Genomic DNA, 14,911 nt, shown 5'->3' on the forward strand with positions numbered 1-14,911 from the left:
TGATCAGATTGGTGCAGATGTTGCTTGTGCTGTTTGAGTTTTCAGCAGTTTGAAGCAACCAGGTCTTCATACAGCCAGATCAGTCGGTCAGTTCAACCTCAAGTTAGAGAATCGTATTTGCCAATCTCAGTAGTCAAGCTTATCAGTTTTTCTGACACAAGATTGACAAATGTCAAATCATAATTGACTAATTAACAATAAAATTTGTCAGGAAATTTCCATACGAAATTTCCATCAGTAGTTGTCTACCTATTTAGAGTAACATTCAGCAAAGTTGATTTGTTAAAAATGCTTTGACTACTGCCAAGGACTAACATCTATGTCTTCTGCTTGCTGCAATGCCTGAACTCTACCAGCTCACTTTGATTGTTAAAGAAAACCAGTCTTCAGAGATTAGATTCCCCAGTAGGATTCTAGGTGAGATTCAGGGGAATATTAGGTGCACATTATGCAGATAATAATGTCTTACTGAAAGAGACTGCAACAATATTCCATTTTTATGCCATTTTACATTCACAGAACGCTTAGGAATATATCTGGACTAAAGCCCCATCAGCGACTCAAATAGCCTCTGAAACATTAATGTTTTACCTGAAGCAGTTCCCGTTTACAGAGGGATTGAAGCTTTGGTCAAGAGTACCTTTGGTGAAATCATTGGAGCCCTGCTGGGATACAGATTAGCCCTGCTGTTCGTGACCAGCGACTGGAATGACATTTTAACGATTATATCTCTGCAGCTAAATGAAACCCACCCAGAAATTTGCTTCAGTGTTGCCGCTTTTTATTTAGCAAATATCAATAATAGAAGTAGTACAAAAGGAATCATCTAGTTTCAAGCTGCTGCCTTTGTGCTCTGTAATTTTAATTCTGTAATTTTCCGACACATGCACATCAATTTTGCGTGTTTTCTGTGAATGCATTAACGATTTTCTCTTTCAGTTCATGCGTTGTTCTAGAGCCAAAGCTCCCTGGAAACGGGGAGTGATTTCTGGAGAAATTATATCTTCTTGTAAGCATTAGGCTCTTCAGAGTCACACATGTCTGTGATCACCTGCCACCATACCTGAAATTACCAGCAAACACTCAGGACCTCACAGAAGTGCTCTACTCTTTGTGTGTGGCTGTCTAATGAAGGGCTTTAGTAATTACAGTTTGATTGTTATTGTTTGACTGTGATGTGTAAACATCTAAGAGCTGTTGAAATGTGCATGGAGATGTGGATGCTGGGGAGGCGGTGCCTCCAGCAGCTCCATCCAAGTCATTACAGTGAAGAATGTCTCCCCTCCCTCCTTCCACAGTGGGTTCACTATTGAACTGGCCTCTGCACTCACAGTCGTGTTCGCTTCAAATATCGGAATCCCTGTCAGTACCACACACTGCAAGGTATGACTGAGTGGCCCCTCCCACTCCCTCAGACTGACCTCTTGACCCCTTAAGGTCCCTCCAGGGAAGAGGGGAGCTCACACTTTCTCCCAGAGTGCCAGGCCTTAGATTATCCCTGAAGACAGAAAGTAAATCCTCTAAAACTTGCTGAATTCTAACATTTGAATTTATTGTCGTTAAAATTTTCTGATTTATGGCAATTTTTTGAAGGCTTTGACAATCTTTTTTTTTTTTTTAACTGAAAATATTTTTGATTGAGCTCATCTCTAAACATGGAAAGACTACAATAGAGATCAAATATGACAAATTTATTAATAAAAAAAAAAAAAAAAAAAAGAAGAGAAAACAGACTGAGATTTGGTAGATTTTTTTGGAGTATTTTAATTCCTGCTGTGTCATGTACATAAACTCCTCAGCATTAACTGTTGAAGCTGGGTAAGCAAATTTCAGTTCACACCTCTAGGGTCGAGCAATGAAGGAAAAACAATATGTATCGCGATAGACATGTGATCAATATTGATATATGATGTCGGATCAAATTTTCAATAATTTCACTGAACTCCGCTCTAAAACCGCATAGCATTCTGGGGGATGTAGGCGAGGTAAACAAGGTGGGCGGCATCAACTAACTCACTCACTCTTTGGTTGCCTAGCAACAGCCTGTTGGGTAACATGTGCAGCAGCAGTTTCAGGTTTCACCAGCATGCCTCATTACCCTTAAATAAAAAATAACGGCTTTGAGTGACAAGAGAAAATGAGTTTGACAGCCTGAAAGGAAGCTGTGGATTAAGCAGGAAAGATCACTTCACCGGTTTGACATCATTTCGTATATTTAAAACAAAAAGCTATTCGATAATTATAGATATTGACTGACATGAAACCTTTTTATGCACTACATTTTTGTATCGTCCAGCCCAATCAATTTCCCGACCTGTGGTAAGCCTGTATGCCCACAAATTGATTCTATTTGCATGAAATAAATTGGTGAGAACTGCTTATAGAAGTGATTGTAATTGTGTTTCCACCATGAAAAACAACAGGCTGTTGTTTAGTGAAACTGGTTCTGTGCTAGCAGTCTTAGCTGGGCTACAGGAGCTAACTAGTTTATAAGCAGTTGAGTTTTTTTTTCTCATCATGACTAAGCAATTGATCAAAAAACTGTGACACTCACAAAATTATATAATACATTCAATTTCTAAAAGGTTTTAGAAACAGTTTGGGGTTTACATACGATATATTTTTGCTTATGATAATTACATAATCACAAAAGCATAATGTATCAAATACAACCCACAAAAGAGAAAAGATTATTTTTTTTAAAAAGATTTTTTATTTATTTTTTTTTTCTCAGGTAAATAAAAAAGCAAATTTTTAAAAATCATTATTTTCATATAAAATTAAAAGTGTTGGAAAAACCATAAAATCTGGTCATAAATTCATCATTTTGGTGTAATAATGACCACTCTTTCATTCTGTTTTTGAAGGAAATATTCTTGCCTTCAATGTAGTTTATTTTTTAAACAACCTTTTAAAATTAAGTTTTGCTTTGCCATTATTTAGACACAAATGTCTCTGTAATATACACTTAAAAAAAAAAACTTCAGCTTTATCATTTCAAATGATTGTCAGAGCTATTTCATCTGCAGCCACGCCTTTATCAACTTTTCCTTTTAAAGTCCAGATTTTACCGTCCGGTTAGAGCAGAAGCCTACCGGGCGTTTTGCCCCATCCAGCCGTTCTCGGACAGCCCTGGGCCTCAGTGTGCAGCTCCTCTCCCCTGCTCTTTTCAGGAACACCAGATCCAGACTGGAAGGCGAGGCGGACCGATCCAGACCCAGTCCTGCCTGATCCCTGCTCCCTGCTCCCTCCTCCCTCCTCCACACCTACATTACTCTGTTTCATTTGCACCAGCTCTCATAATGCTGCCCACTCAACACTGGATTGGTTTGGCGCGTGGGTCCCCACCCTCCTGTGTTCGGTCGTAAGCCGACTTCCCCTCCACCGTCCCCCACCACCGGCCGGCGTCCTCCTACCCGACCCCACCCGTCACACTTTGTTTTCCACTATTTTTACCTCTCCCTCTTCATCTTTCTGTCTCTCCACTCATGTGTCTTCACAGCGGATTTTGCATTGAAGTAATGAGTGCGCTAACAGTGCTTGTTGCATCAAATGTGGGCATCCCAATAAGCTCCACCCACTGCAAGGTACTGGAGTCCTTGGTGGTGAAGCTGTGAGGAGCCTCCACCACGAGAGCTCTTCCTCAGCGCTTCATCTCTAGCTGTTGATCACTGAAATCAATCACAACTAATGAAGCTGAAGTTTTGATCTCTCCTGCAGTTTTCTTCCAGCAACTAAATTTCCACATTTTCTTAAAGGGAACTTTGCAACATCAGAGATTGTACTTGGTTTGATGTTGGGGATTAAGTTGTTACTCTTAAAAGTATTTGTAGTCTAGCCTACCTTAACAAATTTTTATTTTCACCCTGAAATTATAAGAGTTTAATGCCATATTTAAACTTCAGTTAATGAAAATATGTTGCTTTTTTTTTTTTGAAAAAAATATAATAATATATATATTATATTATTATATAATGATATAATATAATAATATAATATAATAATAATTGGCCTTCATATTGAATTATCTCTAATTTTTATTTACTTATCTACATATGAATTTATTTTTGATTCCATACCAGTAGTTAATCATTTATTCGGTTTTTGAATGATGGCACTTTTGGATTTCAGTCATAAAAGCTTCAAATAATCTGCATACTGAAACTGTTGTGAAATGGTACATCTTTAGCATGAATATTTCTTTGAGACAATTCTGTATTGTACAGATTTTCTGCCTATAGTTATCTAGATCAATGTTCCCCAGTTATTTAGTAGTTGAGTTATTGAATTTGGCACCTTTGGGTGTCCATATCCTGAAGCTTGAATTCCCTGAGGGGAAACTGCAGGAGACTCAAAACTGGTGTCCGGTTACTGATGATCAGTTTGTCTAAATATCACTATTATCACCATCAGCACCATTCCTTATCTCCATTTCTCACATACAACCCTATCGCGTTTCTTCCCTAAAATTTTGGATAATCTGCTGCTTTGCCAAGATGCTAAATCCAATGATGGTTAGAGGTTTATGATTGTGGTAATTGTCATTTTCAAATGATTCGGTCTGGAGATGTACAGATGTTTTTGGTGAAATGCCATCTAAAAAACTAAATTCTAATTTGTAAATTGATTGGATTTAAAGCCATTTTGTTATTTTAAACAGAGAGAGTGAAACTGAGATTTCTTAGTGTCCTTCAAATCTTTGGCAATAAATTAACTTCATATCCGTGCATCTCCAGTGGTTCAGTTTGTCTGAAGGAGAGGATTTATGGGCATTGATTGGGTTTCATTAACTTGCGTCGGGTCCGACTGATCTTTTTCTTAGATCGGGCTTTTCTCTTCTTGTTGAGGCTAAATTGATGCCCAGTCCTTGGTGTGAGTCAATATAAGATAATCATGTCCAGTGACTTTGCTGTTTCAGAGGATCTGTGGGGAGGCGACACTAAGACTGAGGTTACTGCATGCAAATGATCTAAAAACAATTTTTTTTTTTACTGCTTCTTGGAGTATTGGGGTTCATGTTGGTGACAAACAATTTGACAAGAATCTCCCATACGAACCTCCAGGTCTTAGCGTTGCTCACTGTTTGTCCGTCTGACCTTTTGACTACAAAAGTGGACCAATTTAAATGTGTTGGGTGAGGTCGGCAGAGATCAGAGTGCGCTCGGCGTCTCGCATTTCTCTGGCTGAATGCGAGCAGGCGGGCACGGCGTTACCTGCTGCTCTGACTGACACCAAGTCACTGCACATGATTCTCAAACGTGTCTGAAATCGTATTTTTTCTTCCAACTGAACTGGGTTCCTGCTATTTAAAGGTAAATAAAAAAAATTCCCAAGTGAAAGTCTGACACTGAGTGTGTTTCACAAGCTAAACCTGCTCGTGTCAGACTTTCACTTGGGAATTTATTTTTTTTGGTTTAGTCGGTAATAACCTCCAGGCTTGCCGTTACTAACACACATTTGAGTCTGAAATGTGAAGAGCTGCAGGCTGCACACGCTCTTCTATTCACAGCTGACCTCTGTCACTTCTCTATCAACTCAGATATCATTAGCAATTTTACTCAGGCTCTTCTTTTTTAGAAGGCTGATGCTAAAGGATAAGAACCTTTACAGGTTTGCAGATATAAATAAATAAATGCATACAAAATCTAGTCAAATGCTTCTGATTACACAAGAAGTGTAACATTCAATCTGTTTAGTTGTTGAAGAAGCTAGTAGCTACACAGACCGATTTGTTGGCACCCCTGGGAAAGATGTGCAAAAAGCATAAATAAATTGTACTACAATACATCACTCAATGACTGAGTTACCTCCTGATACATTCAAGTTCTGCATAGGAATAAAAAAAACTTTGATTTTAAATAGTAAGCTGAATAAAGAGGCTGCCATGGGGTCATTTAACAAAGTAATCATCCAAAATATATGGCTTAATCAGAGGTCTGCACTACAAAAATACAAAATCTCACATAGTATTTTTGATTTACTTTCTGGAGCTACAAATTGAGTAAACTTAATATAACATAAAACTAACTTGCACGTGACTTTTCAGCATGATGTAGGAGCTTGTTTTAAGTGAATGATTCCTTAATATTGTTTATAAAGTATTAGTTCCAGTGGCAGATTATTTCGCTTAGAACTAGACATGTTTCCCATAAGTGAAACTAGTACGGTACATTTTTTTTTCAAATCAAAATTAAGGAATTATAAACTTAAAACAAGCTGCTATATCTTGCTGAAATGTTACCTGTACGTTAGTTTTTGTCATATTTCACCTTTACTTACATATTTGCAATAGAAACCAAACCAAAAATACTCTTAAGATTTTGTGTTTTTGCAGTGAATCTTCTGTGTGCGACTTTTCAATTCATTCCTGCTCCAACACACCTGAATCTAAAGGCTTGGAGCCACCTGGAAACTCAGGAAGTTTTGCAAAGACCTGGTGGTTAGCCATTTACTTGATTCAGGTGTGCTGGAGCAGGGACACATCCAGCGGATGCAGAACACTGGCACTAGAAGACTGGAGTTGCAAACTGATGGGCTACATCAGGAATTAAATAAAAGTTCAGTAGACACAAAATTAGCTTCCAGATCCAAATCATATTTAAAAGTTGTAGGGTGAGCTGAAGGAAGAAGGAAAGGACTGTGAATGATCTGGAGGGACCGTGCTAAGATCCATCTCTGTGTGCTCCAACCTTTGGAACATGCTGCCCCGTTGACAGAAGGGGAGATGTGCAAACTAGTAGCCAGAAGTTGCCAATAAGTGAGCCACATATCACATTTTTTCCCCCCTTACTTGCATAAATATTCAAAAAAGGCTGGATATTTAATATGCAGCTGTGATGGCGGAAGAATTTATTACAAATCTTTACCTGAGGTGCCAATAAATTTTTTTCACAGCGACGACAGCGATGTCTCCTAATGGAAGTGAAAATATTCTGGCCACATAGTCCTGAGAACCGCAAAGACACCCTGCAGCTCTTCACCGTCTCTGCAGCCTTCAAACGCGTTCGGTTTTGCTGCTGATTGTCTTTCTGTCTCTTCTCCCCGTCGGCGCCGTCCAGGTGGGCTCGGTCGTAGCCGTGGGCTGGATCCGCTCCCAGAAAGCCGTGGACTGGCGCCTCTTCAGGAACATCTTCCTGGCCTGGTTCGTCACGGTGCCGGTGGCTGGCCTGTTCAGCGCCGCCGTCATGGCCCTGTTCGTCTACGGCATCCTGCCCTTCGTCTGAGGGGGGACGTGGCCGGGAGGGCGAGCGGTGGAGAATGGAAGAGGGGAGTCAGAGAAGGGGAAACTTGGAAGGAAATCGTAGCGTGGGTGTCGTTGAGGGAAGGCGAGCAGGAACTGGAGTGAGGAGAAGAGTTTGAGGAAGCTGCAGAGGTTTACAAATGGACTTTGGTTGTACTGTGAGGGATGTGAGGAGGGTTGGTTCCCGCGCTGCCTGGCTCTGTCGTCTGGAAATCCTCTCAACTCATTTGAGTTTCAATCAGTTCATATTTATTCTCTTTTTGGGGAGAAATGCATCATTCAGTCTGCTGTAAATACAAAAATAGGAAATTTACCTTTTAATTAAAAAAAATAAATTAAGAATTACAAAAAAAAAAGAAAAAGTAACCATACCAGTGAGCACATATCTGATATCCGAACAAGGAAAAAAAAAAGTGTACATATTGTCGTTCTGACTGAGTGTGATCTGTTGTATTACAGCTTGCTTTGGCACAAAAAAATAAGAAAAGACATGCGTGTGGTTAACCAACCCATCCATCATGTCAGTTTATAAACACGCCAGCTATGTACAACCGGGGCCAAAAGGAAAGGACGCCTCAGTAAAAGAGAGTCGTGCAACATTTTATTTTCCATGATACCATAGAAACCTAATTTACTAAAGAATTTGATTTTCATTTTTGTGGAGAGCTCCTGTATGTTTTTAGAGATGAGTCTGATATTTTTTAATGATGTATTATAATGTAATTTGTACTGTAAATACTGTCCTTTATGGAGTTTGGCAGTGGGATCCTGGTTTGTTTTTACTGTTGTAGAGAGGGGGCGGGGGGAGGGGCTCTTCATCTTATCGTCATCATACAAAGTATGATTCATGCCTGAGGTTCAGAGTAGGGACAAACAAGTGTGGTTTGATTGGACACAGCTCAATTTGAGGAAATGAACCAGAAAGGTTGGGTGGGGAAAGACAGGTCGCTCTCCTCAGAGTCGATCCATGCCAAAGTCAACATTTCAGCATGCCAATTTAGAGCCGAAAGATGCCAAAACACTAAAACTGAGCTGAGGCGTGCGAGCGCAAACTGACGAGGTCCCATAACATATCTTTATCCTTATGCCTTTATTTTCATACATACAGCTGAGTCACTGTCATACCGAACCCTACTTTCACATGATAAATGGCATCATGTCGAACACTAAAACATGTAAAGCAAAAAGCAGCATAGCTCCTCAGTGTGTTCGGAGTGCAGAGGCGTCTTCTGCCCGCCGGTGCTAAAGGTTCAGCTTGATTCCATACAGTCAGAGTGAAGGCTCACCTAAAGCCTGGTGCAGGATTTCAGGCTGCTCATAACGCTAAATATCATAAGACATCTTGTCTTAAAGAGATGGTCAGGGACTACAAGAAGTGAGGCTTTGTTAGAAGTTTGTAAGCAGTTGATTTCTAACCTGCAGAAGGAAACTTTTATGTTTTTTGTTTTTTTTTTGTTATGATATTGCCTCTGAAGCCAGAATTCATAATCACACTCCAGCTACAAGTCAGAAAAAAACAACTGTTTGGTAGTGGTATCCATGGTAACTGTTAGCAATAAAAAATGATCACAGCAAAATTCTTTGTTTGATGCGTTTCAACTCTGAAGGAACAGTTTTACAAATGGTGATCATGGAGCACTGTGTCCCATTGGTTAATATCTCCACCAATCACGTTCAGTAAGCCTGGCAGCCATTTTGGATGGTGAACCTAGGGCTGTTGGATACCTCCAAACTTTCAAAGTCTTGATTTCAGTTTTGATTTCAACTGGCATTCTTTGATGTTGGAAACTTTGACTTAAATGTACTACTATGATCTTAATTTTATATAAATTGCAATTAACTGGGATTAGAGGCTACTGCTAATGGCTAATATGAGCAGAGTTGGTTCAAAAACACACTTCTGAAGTCTTAGCAACCCAACTCTTAAAAATATCCCAGCATTTCATGTGCAGATTATTTCTAAGGCAAAGAAAGGTTGTCTCCTTACTTCATCCTCAGGCAGTTTTGTAAACGAGCCATTTTGAAACTTAACCATTACATATTAATTTATTTTTCCTAAGAGGTTTTAATTCCTAATGTTCATAGAAACATTGAAATCTTAATTTCAGTGGATGTTTACCACCAGTTAATTCCATTGACTCTGCTTCCACTCCCTGTTTGGGCAAATTTACTCTTATGAAATATGACGGGTTATGAGTTACGATCAAACCGAAAAACTGAGTCATGTCAGAGATGTTGTTCCTTTGTTAAGTTGTCTCTTAAATTGATACAATCTGATATTTTAAGTACCTTCCTCGTGCTAAAAGTAAGAAGAAACGTTGAATTTACTTCCCTTGGTAACGACTTCAACACCACCAGGAGTGTTTTTGTTATTGCGACCTGGTAGCTCTTCGTTCACTGACGGGAGAAAGATCTGGTTTCCACGGAGCTGGAATCTGGCTGTAAATCTGCCCGCCAAAATAATTTCATAATAGCATTTGCCAAAATCACATTTAAGATTTAGGCTTAAAAACTGGCGTCACTCATATGAGCAGTTAGCTTTGGCCTCTGGATGAACATGTTTGCATTTAACCTAAATGGAGACGCCTTTTTTTTTTTTTTTACTGCAGGAAAGATTTTAGCTTTCTATTATCTGTTTACAGAACCTCACTTCTAAAATCCTGAACCATCCCTTTGATCTCATTTTGTCTGAAAGTGAAAGTGATTTAGAAATAAAATAAAAACTGATCATCACCAGCTTTTAAAACAAGGTTACCTAGGTGACCTGTGGATGAACAAAGTCTAAAGTTATTTTTGTTTGAACAAACTCTATGCTAGCTGTTGGATGTTTTTGTTGTTTTTGTGGTGTGTTTCCTGTTTTTTTTTTGTTTTTTTAATTTTCTTGAACAAATCTATGCTTAAGTAGCCACATGCCTTGTAACGTGTTTTACTTTGTGCAGAAACGGTAAAATAATTCAGTACTGTGGTGTTTACATTGTAACCATATCGTAGAGTATCTGTTTAAAAAAAAAACTGTTGCCTAATGATGCCAATGAAAGACAAACTATTAACCATGAATTTTTAAGTGCAAGTAAAAAAAAAACAGAATATAACCAGAAGTGTCTAGAGACAAAGTGCGTTGAGAGGAAGTGTGTTTGATTTTTTTTTTCTTTTTTCCTCAGTCGTTTTTGTAGTAGTGCTGATCATGATCCCTGTCACTTTACACTGCTACTGCAATGTGTTAACACTACATGTGTGGGTGCAATTCAATGATGAAAAGAATAACTAGAGAAATCTCATCAAAACTATATATTTTTCTACCATATCTGAGTTTTAACCTGGGTGAGCTTCTGCGCACTTTTAGAGGGAGACGCCGTGGGCTTGAAGTGGGGAGAAAGGGCGGAAAATATTCCCATCCACGTCTGTTTTGGCACTCGCGCCCACTCCCACCAGGCCCAGTGTCTTCCTCTAGCATGTAGATTGACGTGTCGATCGCGAGTAGATCAGATTTTGAAATGACCGTTTTTATTTTTGAACTATAGATAAAAACACTTTGTAATTTTGTTTCCCTACTGCATTGACTTTGGCTGTGAGCTGCCAGAGGAGGACAGATCTGCTATGACATCATGTCTAAAATGCAAAAAAAAAACAAAAAAAAAAAAGTTTCCCCTTCAGGGTTTGCTCCCTGCTTTCTGAGCAGCTGACCTCCCTTGCAGCTCATGACCTTTTTACTCTGTCACAGACCGTGCTGCACAGAGGTCTGCACGGAGCCGGCATGTTCACTTTCTCATGATTTCTGATTTCTGCTGTGAGTGGTAAGGAAGAAGTGCACCTTTTGAAGAAGCTCTGCTTTTGTCCGTAAGCAGTCAGTGTAACTTGTCATGTGAAAAAATATAAAAGTACAAAGCAGAAAATGTTCCCAGTATAATTAATCTGAATTCTCTTTAAAAAAACCAACAAATAAAACCCCTGCTTGCTCATATTTTTGCATCTACTGAATGCATCTCGTACAAGACTTGCAGGCACACAATGTACGGCAGGCAGTTTAACTTAGCATGCATGGCTTTCAATTTGGGAAAAGAGCCAGACACGCTATTCTCCACACATATATGCTTTGACTGAGATTTGACCTCGCGACCTTTCAGCAGGGAGACGACTGTAATCAGCACACAGAGCAGAATCTCATTTTACAGAGATGGAATTAAAATCTCACTTCGGCATTAACCCTTGCGTCCATTTCAGCTGCTTCCATAGCGCCCTCTAGACATGCTAGACTTTTTTTTTTTTTACTGCAGTAGCATATATATAAACTGAAAGCTACTGTAATAAAAAGTGAAATTATTTCTACATAATTTTTTTCTGAGTGTGGAGGGCACTTCAGAGTTGAATGGTGTTTTGCTTTTTAACAGCAGGAGGCTGATATTCTAGCTCCTCACCTTGTGGCGTTTCAAGTGAACATCAACACGCTGTGCAAGCCTCTTGTGCAACTCGCTTTCTCTTGGTTTCTTTGTTCTCCATGCATTCATCGTACTGATAGGCCAAAAAGGGGCACATTGCTCAGTCCTATGGGAGGAAAAGCTAAACTTTAAATAAAATAAAAAACATTGCATATTGTTTTTGAAACTTTAAGGTTAATAAATTAATTTATCTGACATCTGGTCCAAAACTTTCTGTGCACAAAAACATTACAAAGTAACCTCAAGACAGAAAAAAAACTTGAAATCTTATAAATGAAAAATGTTTTTGTTTTTTTTCTAGTTCAGTAAATTCAGCCGATAGATGGCGTAGTTTGCCACTTTCCTCACCATAAAGAGGGGCATCATTTTGGCAACTGGCTAAATTGTCATTTAGGGAGCACGTGTGCTTCTGTTGTATTGTTATAATAATTTTATAAACAGAAACTACACAGAATGTGCCATTTTCTTCTCGTTCCCTGAATGTACATCACATGCTGTTAAAGGTGCAACTCGTCACAGGACTGGGGTAATAGCGCCCTCTCATGGTTGTATAGAACCATCTCTCATTACAGATAAGAGGGGTTAAAAAAAATCAGACCTTCGTCTGAACATGGCGTGCCATCGTCTGTTTCTCTGGTCGTTTTTGTAATAAAACGTGCTCCTTGGCCGGCCTGCAGGCTTTGCAGTTCTGTGTCGTCTTCTTACTGTTTACTGCTTCTCAACTGTCCAGTCCTTTTTAAAGGTAAATAGAAGAAAAAAAAATGCAAAGAAATTCAGGATAAACTGTAGCTTGCTTCAACAACAACAAAATCTTATGCTCTTCTGATTTGCATATATTGTACTGTAATGTTTTATTTAAGAATTTTAGTGGAAAAAATGTCATTTAAACTAAATTATGGGAATTAAAATTACAAAGGATACCTAAAACAACTGAGTTGTGTTTTTATTTTTTGGAGTGATGTCTGCATGCCGAAGTGTCTGTTTCTCCAAGTACTTACCAGTAATGCAGGTAAGAGGTCAGGTCACTTGGTCTTCATGTCATTATGGGATGGACAGAGGAGTTGTTTTTGTTATTCTGCCTTTCAGTGAGAATTTGACCAACTAAAACCATAAGTGCAGAACAGATTTTAAAATGTAATTTTCTTTAAGTTCGCTTGTTTTCACAGTTCAAGTTTCAACCCTAAACTTTGTTATAGTGTGGGGGGATTCATTTTATGAAGTAGAAACAAATGAATTTGCATTCAGTTCTCGTGAGTCTATACAGCCTCAAGAACCATTTTCACTGCAATTACTGCAGATGTTTTTTGTTCAGCTCTTCAGTGAAATGCCCATTATTGTTTGGAGATGAAATCAAGCTCAGTCAGGGAACAGACTCTTACCTCAGCTGCATACAATACAAAAGCAGTACAAAGATGGCAGAAAGTGACAAACTGTGTAAATAAAGATGCATCTTAGAAACTTTCCTTCCTTATAACCATAGGAGACCATCTTGTATTAAGCAATCTTGATTAATTAAAGAGGTTGAAACTTTTTCTTAAAGGTTTTGGGGTATTTTTTAGAGAATTGTGTGCCTGTTACTCAAACAAACGTGATTAAAGCTGAAAGTCAGAGGGGAAAAAAAACATTAAACATAGATTGAGACCATGTGAAACATGCTTCCATGACTTTAGTCGTGTTTTCTCATTCCCCCCCTCTGCTTCGCATTCTCTCCGTCTCCTACGGATACCGACATGGACAAAGGCTGCGTGAATCTGCCACATCTTTTCAGGCTGATCTTATTTAGATGTTGGCACATACTTTCCCAGCATCGTGTCTGTGTCTGCTGGGTTTAATTTAAGAAACCTCTCCAGTAATGCTTGGACAAAAAAGAAAAAAAAAAGAGGCTGGATCAATTCTTGCACACAGCAAGTGACACCGCGTACATTTAACGGGATAATGGCTCCTATTTCATGTCGGTTGAATCAGTAACCAAAAAGAAATAGAAACCACAACCCCCCTGCTGTCTGGGGCTTTGAAAGGCTTTTATAATGGCGTTGTTTCTGTTTTGTAAAAGGTATTTGTTTGTGGTTTGTCATCCTAATTGACAACAGGAAGTCTTTTGGCTGTTTATAAAATGCGGCTTCTGCAAATTATAAAAGCTCCGGAGTCGATTACAGAACTCAACCGTTTTAAATTACAGCTTAGATTTAATGAAAATGAACTAAAACCTAGATAAACACCTTTGAGGTCTTTTTTGTTTGTTTCCAATAGCAAATCGGCTTCGGTTTATGTTGAATTTAACACACTGCAAAAGTATTAACAGCCGTCGGACATTTTTATTACTTTATAAACAAATTGAATTGTGGCTTGCCTTTGTATTTGGTTCCATTTACTGTTTCAATCCAATACATTTACCTCTAATTAGTAACTATGTGTGTCTAATTTAATCTTGGTAAGGCTGCAGCTGTTCGGTGAAGGCCTCGGAGGTTTGCTGGAAAACATTCTGGTGAGTCTACAATGCGCTCTTGGAGTAATTTTAGTAGGTTTGACACTCCTGTGAAGGTTCCACTTTCTCTCTAATAATAGTTCTCTGGCGTGCCAAAGCCTTAGAAATGTCTTTGTAAACTTTTCCAGACAGACCAATGTCAACAAATGTCTTTAGATCGGGCCATGAGCTGCTTTTGATCGCTTAGCCTACTTCATGCAGTCAGATAGGTTCTCTTTGGGTAATTCCCTGATGCATTGTGTCTTCTTTGGTTATCGTTGAAATTAAAATCCCGAAATATTTATGTGCAACAAAAAAGTGGTGCCTTTTTACAGCACTGTATGAGTTTTGCTTTAGCAACTGAATTACAGGAATAAATGACCTTTTTATTAAACTGAAGATGCACCTCTAGGCTGTTTTTGTTCCTAGCTCAAATATGTGGCCATTACCGTGTTTCATAAAGTGTGCAATGCTTTTGACATTTCCCCAGATAGCATTCCAAAAACTTGTTTTCTTTGTAAGTGAATCTTTCTGTGAGAAATAACACAGCTGTGTTATTTCAAGGAAACAACCTGAGGGAGGAAACATTTTTTTTCTCAGTCAATTTGTAATTGAATAAACTTACCCAAATGCACAATTTTTAATTTTCATTCAAATAAGCAGAAACAAAATTAGACTACATAGTTTCTCCTAGTTTATTAGGACATATAGGGTAAAAACCTTTTACTTTTCTCAATGAATTAGGCGAGTTATGGCTGGTTAATGTAATTG

At 38.7% G+C, this 14,911-nt stretch overlaps 1 protein-coding gene across 5 annotated transcripts in view; it reads left to right on the top strand.

Moving 5' to 3' along the window:
• The window catches only part of slc20a2 (solute carrier family 20 member 2), a 99,460-nt gene extending 89,508 nt beyond the window's left edge, over window positions 1–9,952 (top strand). For 3 of the 5 annotated variants that reach the window (XM_015056160.1, XM_015056159.1, XM_015056161.1), the window contains exons 10-11: window positions 1,299–1,383; window positions 7,059–9,952. In XM_015056160.1, coding sequence (XP_014911646.1) covers window positions 1,299–1,383; window positions 7,059–7,223 — 250 coding nt within the window. In that variant the 3' untranslated portion in view covers window positions 7,224–9,952. Of the gene's footprint in view, window positions 1–1,298; window positions 1,384–3,502; window positions 3,588–7,058 lie in introns of all 5 variants that reach the window. The other 2 variants (XM_015056162.1, XM_015056158.1) reach the window with 2 other exon arrangements.
• The last annotated feature ends 4,959 nt before the right edge of the window (window positions 9,953–14,911 follow it).

This window comes from Poecilia latipinna, unplaced genomic scaffold (genome assembly GCF_001443285.1).
Source record: "Poecilia latipinna isolate Pla-1442-1.1 unplaced genomic scaffold, P_latipinna-1.0 Scaffold1361, whole genome shotgun sequence".
Classification (NCBI taxonomy): Eukaryota; Metazoa; Chordata; class Actinopteri; order Cyprinodontiformes; family Poeciliidae; genus Poecilia; species Poecilia latipinna.